The sequence below is a fragment of the Cinclus cinclus genome, chromosome 20, assembly GCF_963662255.1.
Source record: "Cinclus cinclus chromosome 20, bCinCin1.1, whole genome shotgun sequence".
In the NCBI taxonomy this organism is placed as follows: Eukaryota; Metazoa; Chordata; class Aves; order Passeriformes; family Cinclidae; genus Cinclus; species Cinclus cinclus.
Genome location: NC_085065.1, coordinates 6,111,315 through 6,130,438, shown reverse-complemented (window position 1 = coordinate 6,130,438; position 19,124 = coordinate 6,111,315). Strand labels below are relative to the sequence as shown.

At 45.2% G+C, this 19,124-nt stretch overlaps 2 protein-coding genes across 2 annotated transcripts in view; both read right to left on the bottom strand.

The window, feature by feature from the left end:
- Positions 1 to 1,364: 1,364 nt before the first annotated feature.
- SLC25A19 (solute carrier family 25 member 19) lies at positions 1,365 to 7,815 on the bottom strand. The gene is made up of 6 exons (XM_062506435.1): positions 7,629 to 7,815; positions 6,976 to 7,131; positions 6,134 to 6,304; positions 5,144 to 5,327; positions 3,849 to 3,979; positions 1,365 to 2,644 (listed from the first exon to the last, which is right to left on the bottom strand). Exons 1-6 carry the CDS (start codon positions 7,752 to 7,754, stop codon positions 2,444 to 2,446), a joined length of 969 nt encoding a protein of 322 aa, XP_062362419.1. The 5' UTR covers positions 7,755 to 7,815; the 3' UTR covers positions 1,365 to 2,443.
- A 1,422-nt stretch (positions 7,816 to 9,237) lies between these two features.
- The window catches only part of GRB2 (growth factor receptor bound protein 2), a 50,489-nt gene continuing 40,602 nt past the window's right edge, over positions 9,238 to 19,124 (bottom strand). Inside the window, exons 4-6 of the mRNA XM_062506054.1 lie at positions 15,312 to 15,434; positions 12,866 to 13,034; positions 9,238 to 11,575 (exon numbers count right to left, since the gene is read on the bottom strand). Coding sequence (XP_062362038.1) covers positions 11,390 to 11,575; positions 12,866 to 13,034; positions 15,312 to 15,434 — 478 coding nt within the window. The 3' untranslated portion in view covers positions 9,238 to 11,389. The remainder of the gene's footprint in view (positions 11,576 to 12,865; positions 13,035 to 15,311; positions 15,435 to 19,124) is intronic.

The window sequence follows — 19,124 nt, the reverse complement described above, 5'->3', positions numbered from 1 at the left end:
GGCAAGCTCACTGAATGCAGAGTGGAGGAAAAAAACAACCCGAGAGGAAAAGCTGCTCCATAGTCTCCAGTGCTGCCCTCTCTCTGGAGCAGCCAAGCTGCCCATGCCAGCATCACCCCAAGCTTCACAGCACCCTTGAGGAACTTCATCTTAACAGAGCATAGATGTTCCTGTTCTTTTCCTGCTGCTGAGCTCCCAGTTTTCCCATTTTGTGTAGTTTAACAGCAGCTCTTTGACAAAAAATGGAAATTAAGTCTTGCAATGTTTAGACAGGATGGATGAGTCCCCATTTCCTAAGGAAACCTAGGTCAGCACCAAACATTTTTTGCTGTGGCCCGTCCCTGCTAACCATGATGACATTCATCTCACCAGCCACAAAAGGCAGTAACAGAGTCAACATCTTTGTGTCTGCTTTGAAAAGACATTTCTCTCCCTCAGAAGGATGTCTGTCATGAGGCTGAATTCATTACTCCTTATGATGTCTTTCCAAGAACAACAGGTGAACAATAAACAAAGGCTAAACATTGTTAGGAAGATTTTGAGAAATCTCAGAAGAGCCTAAATAACACAGGAAAATGCCAACAGGATTGAGGCGCTTGGAGAAACTCTTTATTTCCTGCATTTTCTGCTCTAAAGAAAACAGCAATTTTTAGAGTACATGCAGCTCTCTCTCCCTCTTTAAGAGGGAGACTCACATATTGGCCTCCTGCCTGACATTGACACTACTCAATGAATTTAATTTTATGCAACTCAGTCACCTGCAGGCCACTTTGTATTCCAAGATCTCAAACCCATAGCAGACACAGTTATTCAGCCTGGGCTTGTAAGGAATTTCTTCAGATACCTCAGCCACCAGTGAAACAGCTGTTTTTTAAAAACAGCCTCTCACAATAGCTCAGGATAAGTGAGCAATGCTGATATGCTCAAAATTGCCAGGAGAAGTTTCGTCAACAGAATGGAATTGGTCACGCTGGAATTTGGCCAGACCATTTGGGATTAACACCCTGAATACTGCAAAAAAGCTGGGAAAAGCTCTGTGTTAAGAACCATCAAACCATCCTCCAAATAACTGCAGTGCTCTGCCTTATCCACTCCTTGCAGATGACTAACATGCCTTTGTACAGCAGGGCTGGGAACTCTGCCTTCCACAGTCCAGCCACACCCTGCTAGGCTTGAAAAAACACAGAATAAAAAAGGAGGAAGAAAGTAATTTTCCTCTTTTCCACTGTTATGTAAACCAGAGTTGTTGGTAGGCTGTTTTGTTGGTTTTTTTAACCACTCATAAAACCTATGAAACTCCAGAAAAAACACTTTTCCATCTCTAATTCAATCACCCATGTGAAAAACCACGCTCAGCCAACCAATTGCCATTTGATGTTCTTTCCTTTCACTTCAGCAAATCTTGTGAAAACATTTTCATCTGCTAGCACCAGTGCAGGACTGAGGTTCTGAAATATTTTGAGGCCACTACAGAGATATTTGTTAGACACATTCAAAGGTACTATTAAATAAATAATGATTAAAAAACTATTACTTTCCACAGGACTTTCCCTTCATTATTCCAGCTTAGAATAATTATTTCTTAACTCTATACAGCATTTGTTTACTCACTGCTTTGAAGCAAAGAACCCTAAAGTAAAAACTGGGTTTGTGCGTTTAATCCCCCCAGAATGGGGCTCTTAATATGCAGGCTTGCTTGTAAAAAGTGTGAGTGAGGCACTGCAAATCCCTAAGAGATGTATGGCCAGACACCCAGGAAGAGAAATGGGAATTCAGCATACAGTCAAGCTCACTGGAGTTAAAGGAAGAACAAGTCTGGTCCAGCATGATCAGAGAAGATGCTGTGTGTAAGATGACAGAGGATGCTCAGCTAGCAAGTGGTGACCAAGAAGCAGCAGCTGGCAGCAAAGGAAGGAAAAGTGAGGGTCTGTGCACTAACGTGGCTTTACCTGACTTCACACCAGCAGGACAGAGCAACCTGTGCAACCCTGAGACAAGAATCTGGTGCAAACAGCAGGCACAGAGCAAGGAAATAAAGCTGTGCACATGCAGTGCTAGGAAGTGGTGTTTGGTTGGTTAAGCAGCACTAGGCTGGGCCAGAATCCCCTCTCTGGGATCCAGGGCGAGCTCAGGGATGCACCCACTTTATTGGGTTCCTCTCCAGAGCACAGGCATTGCTAGGTAGTGGTCTTTTGGTTCCCCTTCTCCCCACTAAATGTGCACTGATATGAGAGGACACAGAGGAAAAGTGCTCTGTTAAACGGCTTCCAGCTGAGCAGTTCAGTTTCTCCAGCAGAACTGCAGTCACCTTCTCCTTCTTCTTGGTCCCAGGAGGTGATTCCCCACAGGCTGGGGGAGCTCTGGGATCTCGGATGTTTCCAACAGAGCAGGGCCATCAGCCTCCCCTCCTGAGGAGAACAGCAGGCAGCCACACACATCCCTTTCAGCCTTCCTTCCTCTCTGTGCCCTCAGGGCTCTTCAGGGCGCACAGGAGGCCGCAGAACAGTTCGTACCAAAAGAAGATGAGGCCGGTGGAGAAGGCAGCCTTCAGCAGGCTGGGAGAGAGGCCCTTGAAGAACCCACCTGGGCCCTCCTCTCGCATGATCTGCCTCATGCAGTCCAGGAAACCCCCATACGTCCTTACCTGAGAGAGAAATGGCAACAAGGTTAAACAAGAAAACTTCAGGACAACTGGAAAAAACCACAAAGATCCTCAAACTATACCACAGAAACATTATCTCGACATGCAGCTTGGAGATGCCTTTCTGGATAATATTATAACTAACTGAGAGTTTCAGAGACAGTTTAGAGAGAGCAGGATAGAGGAAATGTAGACATTTAACACCAGCAGTGGTTTATGCACATCATTCACTGAATGGCTGTAAAACCTCTGCATGCAACAACAGCATGACTTTAAATTTATGGCACAGGTTTGTGAAGTCATTATTTCAGATTGTGCAGCTGCTGTTTTCTATCCCCTGTCTAAGAAGGAAAAAATTTGAGTTTTCTGACAGAAAGACAGCACAGCTACAGCACTTAGAAGCTTCCAAATTAGCTGCCTGCATGTTGTCATGTTACACTGTGCAGTTTTAACATCTTGTGACACATCAATGCTAAGAACAAATTCTGTATCTCACTGCAAGAGGAAAAGCATCCAATGCAATAGGCTGAGACATCAAAATCCTATTCCAGAATTTTCTAGGGTACAGCCTGTTTCCTTAAAATTCCTTGGATCTGAGAAGGAAAAAGATAAAATTTCCACATTTCACAGAAAAAAAGAGAAAGTTCCTTGAAAAATCTGTGTTTGTCTTCAAGCGTATTTCAAGGTGGTAACAATGGTGAGAACACCCAGAGTATTTAATTTGTTTTGAATTTCAGGCTATTCTCATATATAAAACACATGTTGAGCACTTGGTGCCTATTTCTTGTGTCAAGATATTAATTGCAGAAGAGGAGCCTGACAGCCAGGTGACCCCAGCACAGAGCCAGTGTTATCCTCTGCTAGTTATTTGGTTCTGAATCAGAATAACCAAGCTGCAACTAGAAAAGTAAAGTAATGCAAAACCCCTTTGCCTGCCTGACTCATCCGCAGCTCCAAGACACAGCTGATGGAGAGGGATGACAAGCCAGAGCACAGCTAAGTTGGACAGCCAACAGGACCCCTTCTGGAACCTATCATAAAATAAACCCAGTATGTTCATTATAAATGCACATTATTAAATAAGACCAGTGCTCACCAGGAGCTCCCAACCCAAACACAAACTCAACAGGTACCACTGGTGGATTGTCACTGCATTCCAGTGCACTGGACTAGCACTGGAAAATCCAGCACTTCCAGCATTTCTCACCTGCCCAAAGGCTGCCCGAGCGTGCTCAAAGCCACCCACTTGCAGTCGCTTTTTGACCACATCCAAAGGGTATGTGAGGCTTTTGCTGATGACTCCAGCACAGCTGCCACAGAGAAGGTCTTTAATGCTGGCTGAGAAGCAGAAAAGGCAAAGGATAGCAGGGAGGGAAAAAAGAGGATTATCAGGGAATTCTGATTAAGTAAGAGGTAAGTTAAAAACCACTTTTCATAAGATGTAAGGCCAAAAAAGTCCTTTGAAGTTACATCACCTCTTCTGCAAGAGTGGGCCAAAAAATCTCGAGCTGTATTTTTTCAGGTGTGCAATGTCTGTTGAATCAGAGGACCAACTCCTCTTGGTCCATTACACTGACCTATGGTTCTGCTCTGCTCAAAAAACTCCAATCCCCAGTCACCAGACAATTTGCTGCCAGTGGATGGAAGTTTTCTTGCCTTCCCTCACCAGTAAAAGCCTGGTCACTGGAAATCTTGCACCCCTGACTACTCAGGCCGATGCACTCTGGATTGGAATGTCACCAGCTGACAATGCCTGATGATTTCAAAGGTTTGTGGAAAATGAGTTCTGTATTAGATTTTTTCCTGACAAACATGAGCTCCCAGCACAAAATCACCATCAGCCTCTGCCACCTAAAATTAAATATGCAGACATGATATTGAAAAGTTTAGTTCCTCTGCCAAAGAAATTCCATTGAGGAACAAAGTCATGATGCTGCTGCATCCCTCTTGCTCAAGGAGGCACAGGTATCTAGAATTGCCAAGGTGGCAGGTTGCATCAGGATGAGGTTTTCTTACAGTGGAGCTAGAAATCAACATAAAAACATAAAATCAAGAGCCTAGAAGCTTTAAATTAGAGTAAATGAATCCTCTTCCCTAGCAGCTGTGCTGGAATCTGCAGGAAGATTTACTAAGGAAATCCAAGAGTCCTGTCCCCACAGCACTAATGGAACAGAAAGATTATGGCAGCATGGTCCTCCCACAGTGTCAGTAACTTGACACAGTTAAAGAAAGAGCACCCTGGCCTGTGACACTTCACTTTCCCACCCACTCACTTCCACCCTGGTTATTCCACAGTGGGAGCTGTTTGTCAACTCTGCTGTACTTAATCTGGCATTTCTGTGCAGGGGTAAAAATGGGATTGAGAATTGATGGGAAATTGAGATACTTCTCAGATGTTGCATCCAAAAATATGAAAGGATTACAGAGCTCACATCAGTCACCCAAACCAGCATTCATCCTCTTTCTCTCCTGACTGCAGCCATCACTGTCCCAAGTTCCTACCTCCATTCTTTGCTTCAGCTGGAATCACCCATTTGGAAAACTGCTGCAGGATGTTGTAAAAGAAGAACTGGAGACCAGCGTATGGGAAGATAGCAACGAGTGTGGGGGTCAAACCTCTGTAGAAAGTCTGAGGCCCTTCTGTCTGGTACATAGTCACCACTGCATGGCGAAGGTTGGGGTAGATCTGGACAACAAGGAAGAGGCTGAGTGGCTTTCCAGTGAACTTAAAAACAGCATACCAAAGGTCAGGTAATTTCCCAGTAATGGGTATAGGAATTTCCCACTGCCCAAAATACAATTGGCTGTCTTCAGCACAAAGTGATGAGCAAGGTGATTTTCTACACGCTCACAGTGTTCTCTGCTAAGCCCTTGTGACTTAAAAGAAACAAGGCATGGAGCTGAGTCCTGAGACCACCTGCATCACAGACATGATTATTTTTCTTAATATAATTCATAACTCCTGCAATACAATTCATGTAATACATACTGTAGTTCTACTGCAGGCTATAAACAGAAATGGCTCTGATACAAATCTATCCATTATTACAGACCTAGTTAGTTACAGTGACTAATTATTGCATAAATAAGAACATGAAGCACAGGTGAAAGGTGACTGGTTTCAAGCATCATCCCCATCATTATCTAAACATGACTCTCTGCATATGGAAAGTTCCAAAAATATAATGTTCAACAGCCTGGGGAGCGGGTTCTATTAAAATCCAACAGCCAAAGCAAAAATTGAGTTATCCTGTTAAGGACAGTTTCTCCTTCCTGCATCACCTGTCAGGGTCAGAAGCAGCAAAACACAATTAGGAAAGCTGTGTCAACAGCATGAAGGATAATTTAGCAACAGTACAAACACTGGCTGTAACAGCACCTGCTCCCTCATTTTAACCCACAATGCTGTATGTGCTTTCAAACCTCCTGCATCTTCAGACCTGTGAAATATTGCTACTGCTAGGGATGACAACACGGAATGCTAAGCCTCACCTTTGGCTCACCCTGGGCAGCAAAGCGGGTGCGCAGCGTGTCCACGGGCTGGACTGTGACCGTGGCCGTGCAGGCAGCCAGACCCCCGCACACCAGGTGCACGAAGGAGTGGCGGGCATCGAAGGAGGTGACGTTGTGCACCAGCTCCGTCAGGCTCTCGAACGCCATGAACTTGCAGAAACAAAAGCAAGCCGATCGTTATGACTCACTCAGGTCTCCCACTCCTCTCTCGTTTCACCAACAGCTCCACCCCTCTCGGCTTGAAGGACTTTCTACGTCCTTCAAAAGCCCTCCCCAGCTTGCAACGTGTAAAAAATCACTAAGCAGCCCAGGGAATGCTTGGGATACACTTCTGCTAATTCTCGCATTTAGAATCGTGAAAACTTAGTTTAATGTTCTGTGGATCCAGAAGAGTGCTATGTCAAAGCTATGCTGTCCTTTACCCTTTCAGCCACTGCTCCTAAAGCTGGTATTAATGTTTGCAAATGAAGGATAACAATGCTGTGTAAAACACCCGCATCAGCTTCACTGATTTTTTCCTAACAAGCCCTTAGGGTGACAGCACGACTAGAAGCAAAAAACTGCCCAGGCTTGGGGCATGAACAGCTAAGCCAAGTGTCAGGAGTAGGGAGGGCTTATCTATGACACCAGATACAGACAGAGCTCCGGTTGCTCTCGCTGTGCTCCAGTCTATTCAGCAAGCTCGGGAATATTAACTCAGGAATTATACACAGCTTTATACAGCTACACAAGCTTCCCACTCCTGAACACAGACGGTCTGAGGGAGTAGAGCAGCGTCCTGTGTACACACAGTGTGCCCAGGTGATGCATGGTCCCTTCACCTGCACAGCTCCGAAGCCGACGGAAAGGAACTGAGCAGGAACATGGCCCTTCCAGAAGGCTGTCAAGCCCTCCTCCCGGAAGATGCGCTGCACGGCTTGCAGAATGCCGTGGTACTTGGCCGTGGGGTTTCTGGAGGAGAGTTGCTCAATCTGGAGCTGGAGGAAATGGGAGAAAGCATTTTCAATTTCACCCTTCAACACTGGTTCAAGTGTCCAGTTCAGGAATTCACAATGCTGTCAGCCAGTCAATGCTAAGGGATGACATTCTGTCTTCCCACAGAACCACATTCAGATCTGACTGGGAAGTTATTTATGAAGGACTCTAAAAGAATAAAAATGTGCGTGAACACAAAGATAAGCAGAAGGGATGAACGGCGAAGTCAGAGAGTGGAAGTCATTCACAAAAACAGAAAGAAAACGAACTCTGAGAAACACAAGATTCCATTCCCACACAAGTTAAGTTGTATAAATAGAAATGGTGGACACAAGATAGCCCTACTTCCTTGCATAACCTGTACACAACGTGGGTGAAAGCTGACGAGCGGATCTTGTGCTCTCTGGCTGCACAGGTGACCTGTTCAGCCAGGTCAGGATCAGCTCTGCTCCCTCAGGCTCTTTCATCCCTGCCCCCAGGCACGCCGCGAGTGAGGTACCTGAAAGCGGATCTTGAGGACATCCAGGGGGCTGACAAGGACTCGAGTGACCAAGCCAGACGCTGATCCCGCTGCAGCCGCTTCCGCCGCGGACACGCACTTGGATTCGGGATCGTAACCCACCATGCCTGCCCCAGCCTGGGCAGGGGCACAGGGACAGTGAGCGCTCCCCCACACGGAGCCCCCGCTCCACGGTCCCCTCACGCCAAGGCCCACAGCACCCTCCTTACCCCAAACTCCCTCCTCACCCCACGGGACACTCAGACCCTCTGCCCCGCAGCCACCGGCGGGGGAGCCGAGCCCGGCCGAGCCGAGCCGAGCCCGGCGGGACCGGGAGCGCCCGCCCGGGGCCGACTCCCGCCCGGGGCCGACTCCCGCCGCGCCGCCTCACCCGCTGCCGCCGGCTCCGCACTGCGCCTGCGCGCCGCGCCGCGGGGGCCGCTGGGAGATGTAGTCACGGGAACGGCGCCCACGCGCGCCACACGCGCGGGACGGAGCGTTCAGAGAACCACGGGATCAGGGGGGCTGGACAACACCCGGGACCATAAATCCAACCTGTGAGCCAACGCCACCTTGTCAGCCGACCATAGCACTGAGTGCCACATCCAGTCTTAACTTGCACACACCCAGGAACAGGGACAGTGACAACTCCCTGAGCCGCCCGTTCCAATATCACCCTTCCCATGAATAAATTCTTCCTCATGTCCAACCTAAAGCTCCCCTGGTGCAGCTCAAGATTACGTTCTGTTACTTTTTACCTGGGAGAAGAGCCTGACTCCCACCTGGCTGCACTCTCTTATCAGGGAGCTAGCTGCTGGACCTTCCCTTCTCCGGGTTAAACAACCCCAGCTCCTTCAGGCACTCCCCATCACACTTGTGATCCAGACTCTTCCCCAGCTCTGGTGCCAGGAGCCAGGCCTGTGAGAGGAGAAGGTCAGCATGCAGCACATGCTGCCCTCAGGACTGCTCCCACCTCCACCTCACACAACCACACACACCAACAAACCTCTTGTCTTCATAAAACACGGGGAAGGTTTTCTAAGCAACCCAAGCTACAGTAAAACACTATTTTGAGCAACATGTTCTGCTACAGCAATACCAAAAAAGCCCAGCACTTCAAGCCACACCATGAATTTTCTATTCTGACTTCTGGCACAAAAAAAAAAATAAAGAACTAATCATAGGAATATCCAGGCATTGCCACCTTGACAACATCAGTATTTGAGCATAGTAACTAAGAGCAACTGTTAAAAAACCACTCAAAACTCCTATGTAGGCCTTTTCCTATTGCATGTTAAAACTGACTACAACATTCATGCTCACAGGTACTTTCTGACCATTAGTGAAGGCTGGGGAGAAGCTGCACAGAGCTGCCCACACACCTTGTTAACCCAACAGAGCCATTCTTGTTTAGGTAACAGAAGTGAAAACAATCTGCAGAGCCCTGATGGAGCACAGCCAAAGCCACAACAGCCTGAGCCTGGCTGCTGTGCTTACACCAGCCCAACACCTGCCTCCCCCTTTTAGCACAAGGCTCCAGATGTGTCTGAAATGCAAGCTCAGTCATAGCCTGGGCAGTTAACTGAAATAACGGACAGATGCTCAAGTGAAGAATTCAATGTATATTTATTATTCACAGTTAATTACTATCTACCAAATGCTGCTGCAGAGTTAAAGGATTAAGTACATAGGCCTTTTTTTATTTAAACACGGATTTTTTTTTTTAATATATATACACACACAAGACATATGTCTGCAAGGCTGCATGATATACACCAATTCCAAAATAAGGAAACAATCAAATGGTCCAGGTGTAGAATGCCATAGATTCTTTTCCAATCACTTTACAAAGTGGGAAGAAAGTAAGTGACAGCTAGCAAGGAGAGGGGGAAAAAGTAATACTCTACAGGGTAGCTCTCTCTTTCATTTGATGGAAAATCAAAGTGTAAGGCAGAGTCCATTTCAGGAGTAAAACTTTTTGTAACACTTACTACAAAAAAAGGCACCCTCCAACAAAAGATTGCCGGTGCTGAGGCAGGGTGGGAGGAGATCTCCGCTACAGGTTGGGATGTGCTGCTGGGGTGAAGGGATCCAGCCAAACGGCCACCAAGGGAAAAACAACACAACTGAAGATTGGCACAGAGAGCTCTGCGGGCTGATTGCTTTCCTTCTGTCCAATTTAATGTCACACTGCTCTGGTGAGGAGCAAAGAAACGCCCCGGGGGTGCAGGGTGGGGAGAACAGTCACACACAGCCTGCTGTGAACAGGAGCGGGCGGGGAGCTACTTCAACAGGAACACTGACCTGAGGAGGGAGGAGAGACTGGAGAACAGGGATGCCAACTCCACTTCTCAAGAGCAACATGACTGCAAATACTGCCTATCCAGGCCGAGGAGACAGGCTGATCACATGCATCACGTAGAAACATTCACTAAGAGCATAACATTTTTTTTTCAAGCACTATTTTCTTGAGGTTTCTCTGCGTTATGAAGTTTTCCACCAAAGGAATGTACATTTTGTAGGACATCTCAGGGCTATTATTTCTCAAATTCCCCCTTAACCCTCCCTCCCCAAAATATTCTTCCTCATTTTCCCTCATAACTTTCCCCTTTCTCTTACTTTTTTTGAGGCTCCTGGTTGCAGCTCTCCACCTCTGAGCAGCCTAAGTTGCCACTTGAATGCCTTGATTTAATTTTCCTTGGAATAAGGGAAGTTGAACAGTAAGACAAATCTGAAGATTAAAGCTCCATCTCTGTTTGTAGATTTTTCTCAAGTGTCCATTGATAAAACCACTCTCCTTTGCCCCCTTCCCCCCAAGTATTTATTTACAAATAGGCAGAAAAAAAAACCCTCTGAAAAGCTCTGGACTGTCCTTTTAACTTAAAAAATAATAAAAAAGAAAATAAGGGGAAGGCACTATGGAAAAAATTACAGAATGTGCTCAACCGTACACCTTTAAGAAAAAACAAAAAAGCTGTCAGCACAGCATTAATAGACTTCAGTTGTACGTTGGAGTTTCTCAAAGCAGCTCTGTGACTCAAATGTAAAAAAACAGAACAAAAAGCCACACAGCTCTTCTCCTTTTCTCTGTTTGGAAGCTGCTGAGCTTCAGAAGAAAGTGCCAAAGGAGAAGAGACAATAAAAATTAGATTAACACCTCATCTTTCCCAGGCAAGAAATGCTGAATGTTGAAGGCAAAAGCAGAAACTGATGATTTTTGTTTTTTTTTAAAGGCAGGACTGTGGATTTGATTCTTCTCTCATGTCCCTTCATGTCAAATGAAGACCGCTTTCAGAGAGAGAAAATACCAGCAGAGTTTCTCCCTTTTCCTTTAACTGCATGGCTAGGACTTTATATGGCATTAAAACTTCATGCACTGATGGACAGGAGGAGGGGGAAACAAGAAGAGTTGTGGTGGTGAGACCTTAAATGACCTTAAAACACTCAATCGCAACAAGAGTGAATAAAAGGGGATAACCCAGGAGCAGCTGAGGAAATTTGTTATTTTCATTTTTTTTTTTCTCTCTCTCTCTCCTTTTTCTATTTTCCATTTTTTTTTCCTTTAAGATAAGTTTTGGTGTGTAAGTTGAACCCTTCCCCCTGCCCCTGAAGTTCCGTACTGAGGGAAGGAGGAACACCTCACGGTGAAAGGTGACTCCGGTTTTAGCGCCGTGTGATTTTTAGGTCACTGGCTGCAGTTAGGCTCTGTATGTGTATTTACTGTTTCTCTGGTTTCCTTAAATAATCTCTAATATTTATCTCTAGATGTTCCGGTTCACCGGGGTCACGTAGTTGCGTGGGAACATGCCCGTCTGTCCACGGCACGCTCCCTTCCACCAGTTGGGGTCAGAATTGTCAAGGACTTGGATAAAGTCTCCACGATGGAAGCCCAGCTCTCCTTCCTCTTGAGGATCAAAATCAAACAGGGCCTGAACGTATGTTGGTTGCTGAAAGAGGAAGGAGAAAGATACAGTGAGAATCACCCACAGCACTCCAGGCACCTGCTCCTGAAGGCAGGAGCTGTCTTACAGCACAGATCAGCAATAAACATTTGGGCTGCCCCCTTCCCCTGCAAGCCAGCTCCCAACAGCTGCAACAAAGTGCTAAACCAGCAACAGACAGGCCACAGAACACCTGAGGAAAAGGTGAAGTTTCTGTGAAAGAGCTGAAATACAGGAGATGATTTGGATGGTTTTTTCTAGTATTTTTCACTCTGCAAATCTGTGTTCTATTGCAATACAATAATATTGCTGTTTACTTGTCCTGTTTTCATAATTGACGGCAAAAATATTATTGATCTACACAATGGTCCCTCTAAAAACTGGATGCTGACATTTTACATCTACTTCTTAACTCCTCTGTCACAGAATATTTTGCCTGGTCAGCAAGACTTCCTTTCTGATGGAAAAGCTAACAGTCCATTTAAAATACATTTGCAATCTTAAAATCATGAGGCCAGGAAGGTCTTTTCATGCTTGTCCTTTTCAGCCAGCTGTTTTCTCACCCTCTGTTTATCCCTGACCTGGCATTGCAGAACCACGGGTTAAGTTCAGACAAACTGTGACAAAGTTGCCTGTGGCACCTGGACAGCTGAACAAATTCCACACCCCTTGCCTTCAGGCTAGAACCCGAATGCTGTACAAGGCAGCAAAAGGATTTACTCAGAACTGACAAAACATGCAGTTACATGAAACACTCTGTAACAGAGTAACATTCTGATTGACCTGGGAAACTGAACAAAATAAAGAGTTGGAGATATACAAGCTGCTCTGCTGGCATTTCACAACAGTTTTTGGATTCTCTTCACACTGGCTAGATCCAAACCAGAGATGCTCCTCCATATGCTGTAACCACCACCTCAGGAAAGCCCAGTATCAAAGCCTAAGGGCTGCACTTCCCCATCCTTCCTTACTGTGCCCTATAACAGGAGCAAATCCATTTTTAACTCACAGGAATCTGGTGATCTTCCTGCAACAGAATCCATAAACATTACAAGTCAAAGGCTCAAGCAGCAACAATAATTTTGCCTCAACTCCAGGGAGAGCAGGAGTGCAGGTAGGCTTTGCACAAGAATGCATCTTATTTACCAGTAAAATTCTGACTGCAGGATCTAAAGATACACTTCTACAGGTAAAAAAAAAATCAATAAGCTTCTTTCTCACTCTAAAATGCAATCCCACTTCATACTATGGTTGCAATAGACTGAGCAGGGCACTCTACAGGGACACTTCTCTTACCTGTGGCACCTGCTCAATGTCCCGGAGAAATATTTGCTGGTTCCTGGAGACAGATGTGGATCTGTGATAATCTACCAGCTCGTTCAAAGAATTGAACTTCACCACCCAAAGGAAATACTTGCCAGCCCCATCTCTAAGCACCTTGAAGTGCTGCACATCATTTCCGAACCTGTGTGGGAAGAATGAAGAACATAAAAGAGCACATCATTAGCCACTGAGAACTCCTTTTGGGATCATCAGCACACAGTTTGGAACAAAAAGGTCCTTCAGGGCACATGTCATTAACACTGATAACATAGATGCAATCCCATAGCTGGTATCACATGTACTTCTTGATGTATGTATATATGCTGTCACCTGTGTTGCTGAAGGTGGTGCAGAATCCCAAGGACAAATGCCAGGGACTTTGCAAGGTCACAGTAACACAGCTGCACCCTGGTGCTTTCCACTTCACATCCCCAAACACAGGACTGCCAGTCAAACAGCACAAGCACTTTGTGCTCTTCACACCCAGCAGTTTCACAACTGACTCGAGACACTTTCAGTCTGTGCTACTCTTGCCATGGTCCTCTGCTTCTGACAGACCCAGTCCCTCCTTCCCACAGCACCACTGGGTATGTGCAACCAAGCAGTGCATAAGCACCAATCCCATTACAGGCAAATTCCTGGGAAAACACTGCCACAAGGAGGGCAGGATTGGCTCCTTTGGCAACTAGAATGGACTTGTGCAAAGGGCTCTCTTATGAAACAAAAGGACCTCTCTGGTCTTTTAAAAAAAAACCCAAAACAAAATGTAACAGAAAAAAAACCAAAACCCTCAACTCCCAAAGTGTTCAAAGATGATGTGGCACACATAAACCAGCCACTTCAATTTTGTGCTAACAATTTTTTCTAACAAATGATAGCCTTCAGTTGAAGCTGCATTTCCAATGATTTAATCTGAATAAAGAGGAACTCTGGAGAGGTCCACTGGGATCTTCCAGATGAATGGCACATTGGTATTTTTACTTCAGCCTAAAACACTGAAAACAGAAGAAACTGCTACCCTTTGGCATGCCTGGCTCCTACCAGTGGGGAAAGCAGACACTGCCTAGAAACAGCTCCTGGGTGCTGCCTCTGCTCTGCCTTCCTCAGCCTGTGAGCTTCTCACCATTTCAAATCCTACAGATCACTGTTACACACACAGGGAAAACCACCCAACTAAGACATTACCACCAGGTGGCAACACCAGGCTGAACAGGCTGGCCCAGCTATGCCATTGTAACTTTCTGTTTCTTAAAGGAATGCACTTTCTGCAATTGAAGCTTCCATTCATATCTAATGCTCCAGCCCAGATGACTCTATCCAAGACAGAAATATAAACATCTCTAAAATCAGTGGCTTTAATCCCGTTTGCTGGCATGACTCAGTGCTGCTGTACAGAAGGACAAAAATTTGGTTACAGACCAAAGATGACCAGAAAAAAAAAGAAACAAATGTTGTTGAGGCAGATCATGACTGCCACAGAAAACAGAGCCAGCTGGAATTGTGCATGAATAATAAAAATGTTGTAAGGATTCTAAAGAAAATCTTGTTTATTTATGGTAGAAAAGGGGAAGATTAAAGAAAATAAATTAAAAAACCTAAAAAAAGTCAAAATCAACTGCTGAGGACATATTCCCTCCCACCCCCATCCTTCATTAAATTACTTCACAGATCTTCTCAAGTTTCTAATACCTCTATTTGAGTGACTTCAGATCAGAGAACCACAGAATTGCTTGTGCTGGGAATCACGTAAGGACCACATAATTCCAACCCTCCTCCCTTGGGCGGGGGCACCTTCCACTAGACCAGGCTGCTCCAAGCCCTGTCCAACCTGGCATTTAGCATTTCCAGGGATGGGGCAGGCACATCTTCTCTGGGCAACCCGTGTCATGGCCTCATCACCCTCACAGAGAACAATTTCTTCCTAACCAATGTGGAATATACTTGTGAGAGCTCAAATGGACCTCTGGTTTCACAGCTCCATGTCCCAGTGCTAGCCAATGGGAATATCACCAAAGCATGTGCCAAGCAGAGAAAAACGTATTTGCAAATGTACTACACAGAGGGAAGATAAAGTAATAACTTGCACTGCAGAGGAGGAATGAAGGAGGATGGAAGGTTGTTCACACTGGGTGCTTTGTGGCACCAGAGGAGGAAGTGATCCACGAAGAAGGCACCAGACAGTGCCTGGGCCTGTGTGAGCCATGTGCCACCAGGCCAGTCCTGTGGGCTCACTGCAAACCAGAGCAAAGATGTTTGTTCTATTAGAGAGGGAATAAATGTCACTAGAACAGGAATGCTGTAAGGCATCTGTGAGATTATTCCTGCTCCTCAGCATTGAAAATCATCTGCCCTGTACTCAACAGTCCAAAGGAGCAGCAGATGCCTGTTTAGCACACACTTGCTCCTGGGCATGACTTACTTGACTGAGAGGGAGAAGTCCCCAGGAGCACTCTCACTCTCCCTGATGAGGAAGGCACCATCATGTCGCTGTTTGCCCAGCATTTCTTCAGCCTTCGCTCGGGGAATCTTTCCAAAAAACCACCTGTATGGGGAGGAAAAGAAAACAATAGGAAAAGTCAAGAATTTGAATCCGTTCATGGAAGAACAAGAAGCACCACAGCTCTGGAAACAAGAACTTGTCTATGCACCACCCCATACTGCACACGTGGAAAGTGCACTTTGTAATTAAATCACTTTCTTGTCTCTTCCAGATCACGTGGTAAGACACATCTACTTCAGTAAAGAGAATCAATATCTTCATCCAGCAGCTGTTTGCTCCTGCAGCCCACAGTCCAGTCTCTGAGCCCTACCAGAGCCCTATGGTCCAAGACAAGCATCATCTGTCAGAAAGCTGGGGCAGGTGCCAGGACTGCAGTTACACACAGCCCAAGTGAGAAAAGTTTCTTCAAGGTCTCTCTGCTCCACTGCAGAGTGCTGAGCTAGGCATGGATTTCACTCCAGAAAAGATGCTGATGACACGTGTTTCAGGAGCCTCTTTTCTTGCTTTCTCCCACAGGCAGAACAATCCAGCAGCTTTCACAGGAGGAGTCACATGAAGTAGTTGCCTCATGTGAACCACATCCAAAATTCTCACCAGCCACAGGCTGACCATGATACCAAGGCTGAACCTACCTCAGGCCACCAGATCATCAGCACTGACCAACAGCCTGGTCATGGGATCCTTGCCCCCATTTATATTTGCATTTCCAGACTAATCCAAGATTAAAAGCAAAGAAGGGATAAGTGCTAGGTCACATGGCATGAGAAAAGCAGAAGCATCTTCACAACTAAAAAGCAGTGCTTTCAGCTCTGAGGAACAGATCACACAGGACAGCAGCACTTATCACACCCACACCCATGCAGATGACTGACCTTAGAGGAAAGTACTTCATTAACAAGAGCTCCACTCACACAGCCCACTGTCTGCAGTGAAGGTTTTGCTGCAGCAACAAGGCAGGAGTTGCAGAATCCTTCCTGAAACAGTCATTCTCAAGAGAAGCTGGAGCTCTTGTGACGTCAAAAAGTCACCAGATCTTTCTCTCTAAGGGGAAATTACCTCTAGAGCTGAGGAAGGACTCATTACTTGGTTACCAAACACACTTTACTTGCGTGAAACTGTTGTTGTATCCTTTTTATCCTCTGGAATGAAAAGGGAAAGCTTCCTCCCTCAACCATCCCATTTCCAGTGATCAAGAACATCATGGCATTTCGTATATTCTGGGTGGTTTAGCACCTGTGCTGCTTCTTGGTACCTGAGGTAAGGTGGTGGCAGACCACCATGGGACACCCACCTGCCCCTCTCAGCACTTTGCTGCCCACAAAAATCAACCAAGAGAAACTATTAAGTGAAACTCCTTCAGAATTCAAAGGTAGTATTTAATTTCCTGGGCTCTTGGCATTACTGTCAGAAAGACAAGGAAGTCCTGAATTTTCTCTCTGCCAAATGCTGTTTGAAGCAAGCTTTATATTATGATTCTAGACATCTTGCCATATTTCTTGTTTACAAAGTGTCTTAATTCTGTTTAGTTCTCAATTAATTCTCAATTATTCATGTAACAAAGTCTCATCTTAAACACAAACAAAAAACAACTTCATCTTTCTCTATAAAGTAAGAAGGAAAGCCTGAAAGACCTTAATAGAATCTTTCCTGAAGCCTCAACAGTCTGTTTTCCCCCTAAATTTTACTGAATCACTACAAAGTAGAAGTGTAGTATACTTTCAAAAGAAGTAACACTTCCGAAGTGACAATGCCAAACTATGCAAGTTTTCTGTCAGCTGCTTCTAACACACTTCAAATAGAAAGACTAAAAATCTTCCACAATTCTTGAGCTTCCTTGCAGCTTTATAGCTTTACTACCACATTAGCCAGAGTAAGATAACCGGAATTAAATGAAAAGAAAACCCTGGAGATGAAACAAAGTAATTTTCGCAGGACTACTGTCTACTTAAGAACACAGCTGTGAAGCAGCAGAAGTGTTCTGCACATATCTTTGCTACAGAATGTCTGAAAAAATTAACAAACATCAAAACATGTCAAAAATCACTTGTGGAGAGTTAGGCGAAGTGACAATGACATTCCCACAATTTTTCTTCTGAAGGGCTAAGCCTGATAAGGCTTGACTCCAACAAGGTCTGTAATGCAGGTGAAACTCATCCTGTCAGCACTGCAGAACCAAATGCAGACATTCCTGCTGCTGCTGCACAGCCAGAGGGAGCTGCACTGACTGTACAGCACAGCTTCTCATCGCTTCCAGACTCCCCTCAATCGGCAATTTGGCAATTCTCTCGGCTTCACTTGGCACAATCATTGCACTTGGCCAGGTTCCTCCACAGAAATTACAACACTGCAAAGTGAGACTTCAGCAATATCCCCAGGACAAGCTGATAACAAACACGGAGACCTGAGACAGCTTGGATCAGATCCATGGTTGTTTCATAAACAGCAAAGTCTTCCCCTGCCCCCTTCAAGAGCAAGCTGTTGCTGTGCCTTCACAGTAACTTCCCTGCCCAGAGCTTCCAGTAGCTCTTCTCTGTCCCGCCTATTTCTGCTCAGTCTTTGCTTTGTTAATTGAGGTGGCAATAAAAATTAATCCCCAGATAAGTCTGCTCACTGAGAGGCGTCACATTTTCCTTTCAGCTTCATTTGCTGGTAGTTACAAAGTGATCTGTAAGATCTGCAAAATACAAGCAACATGGCATTTAATGCCAGCTGTGCAGTTGGAAGATTTAAGTCTTAGATCCTATGACAGGATTTAAATCCATATTCAGTTACTTTCTTCCTAAAACCTCTTGAAAACTATTTGATATTAGTCTGAGTAAAGGGACATTCTCACTGCTCAGCTGCATGCAGTTTGCTTTTTGTATGACCTGTATGACTAGAGAGCTCTGCACTACAGCTCAGCCAACATTACGCTATAAAAACTTCTGCATAATTTCCCAGGGTTGTTAAAATGCAGTAGTTAACACTCCCAGCATTGCTGACACATGGCACTGCCTCCATCCAGATGCCATCAGTAGTTGAAAACATCTTCAGATAAGATCAAAATAACTATGCTCAAAAACCACTACCAAATTCACCCAACTGCAGGCTCAAATATTGTTCATTCCTTTTTGATATTAAATAAAAATTAAAAACGGACTGCTCTATTCCTCTAAAACAAAACACCATGGAGTATCACAGAATAAACTGATCATCAGGAGACATCACCGCAGGACAACTCAAATACCTGGAAAATTGTCACGACAAGGTACAAGCACCAAATCAATGTGAGAGAAATTGCAATGTGGATTTATGATCCCCAGTGGACTGGTCCAATCAGGGTAAATCAGACATGTTACAACAGAAAACAAGGCTTTAAACAATTTCAGAATTTTCTTGTGTGTCCTTGCTTCACTTCCCACTTGGCTGTTCTCAAGTATGACACCTCTTCTTCCTTCTTGGGGCCAGGCCCTCAGAAACTTCCTTCTGCTATTTCAAAAGGGCCCTTAGAAAAATAATTCTTGATTGCATTTAACTGCAATATCTTCATTATATAATGACAGTCAACACTTACATACATAAATCATCAGTTTTTGTGAGCAAATGAAACACTGTAGCTCCTTGTAAAACTCCTGATTACAGGTTTTGCTTCTCCCTCCTAAACCTTCCTTTGCATCTGTCACCCAGAGCTTGCTGTTCTTGTTCAGATGTTGCAGGATCTCAAAGGTCAGCAGAACCAAAGTTTAGCAGAAG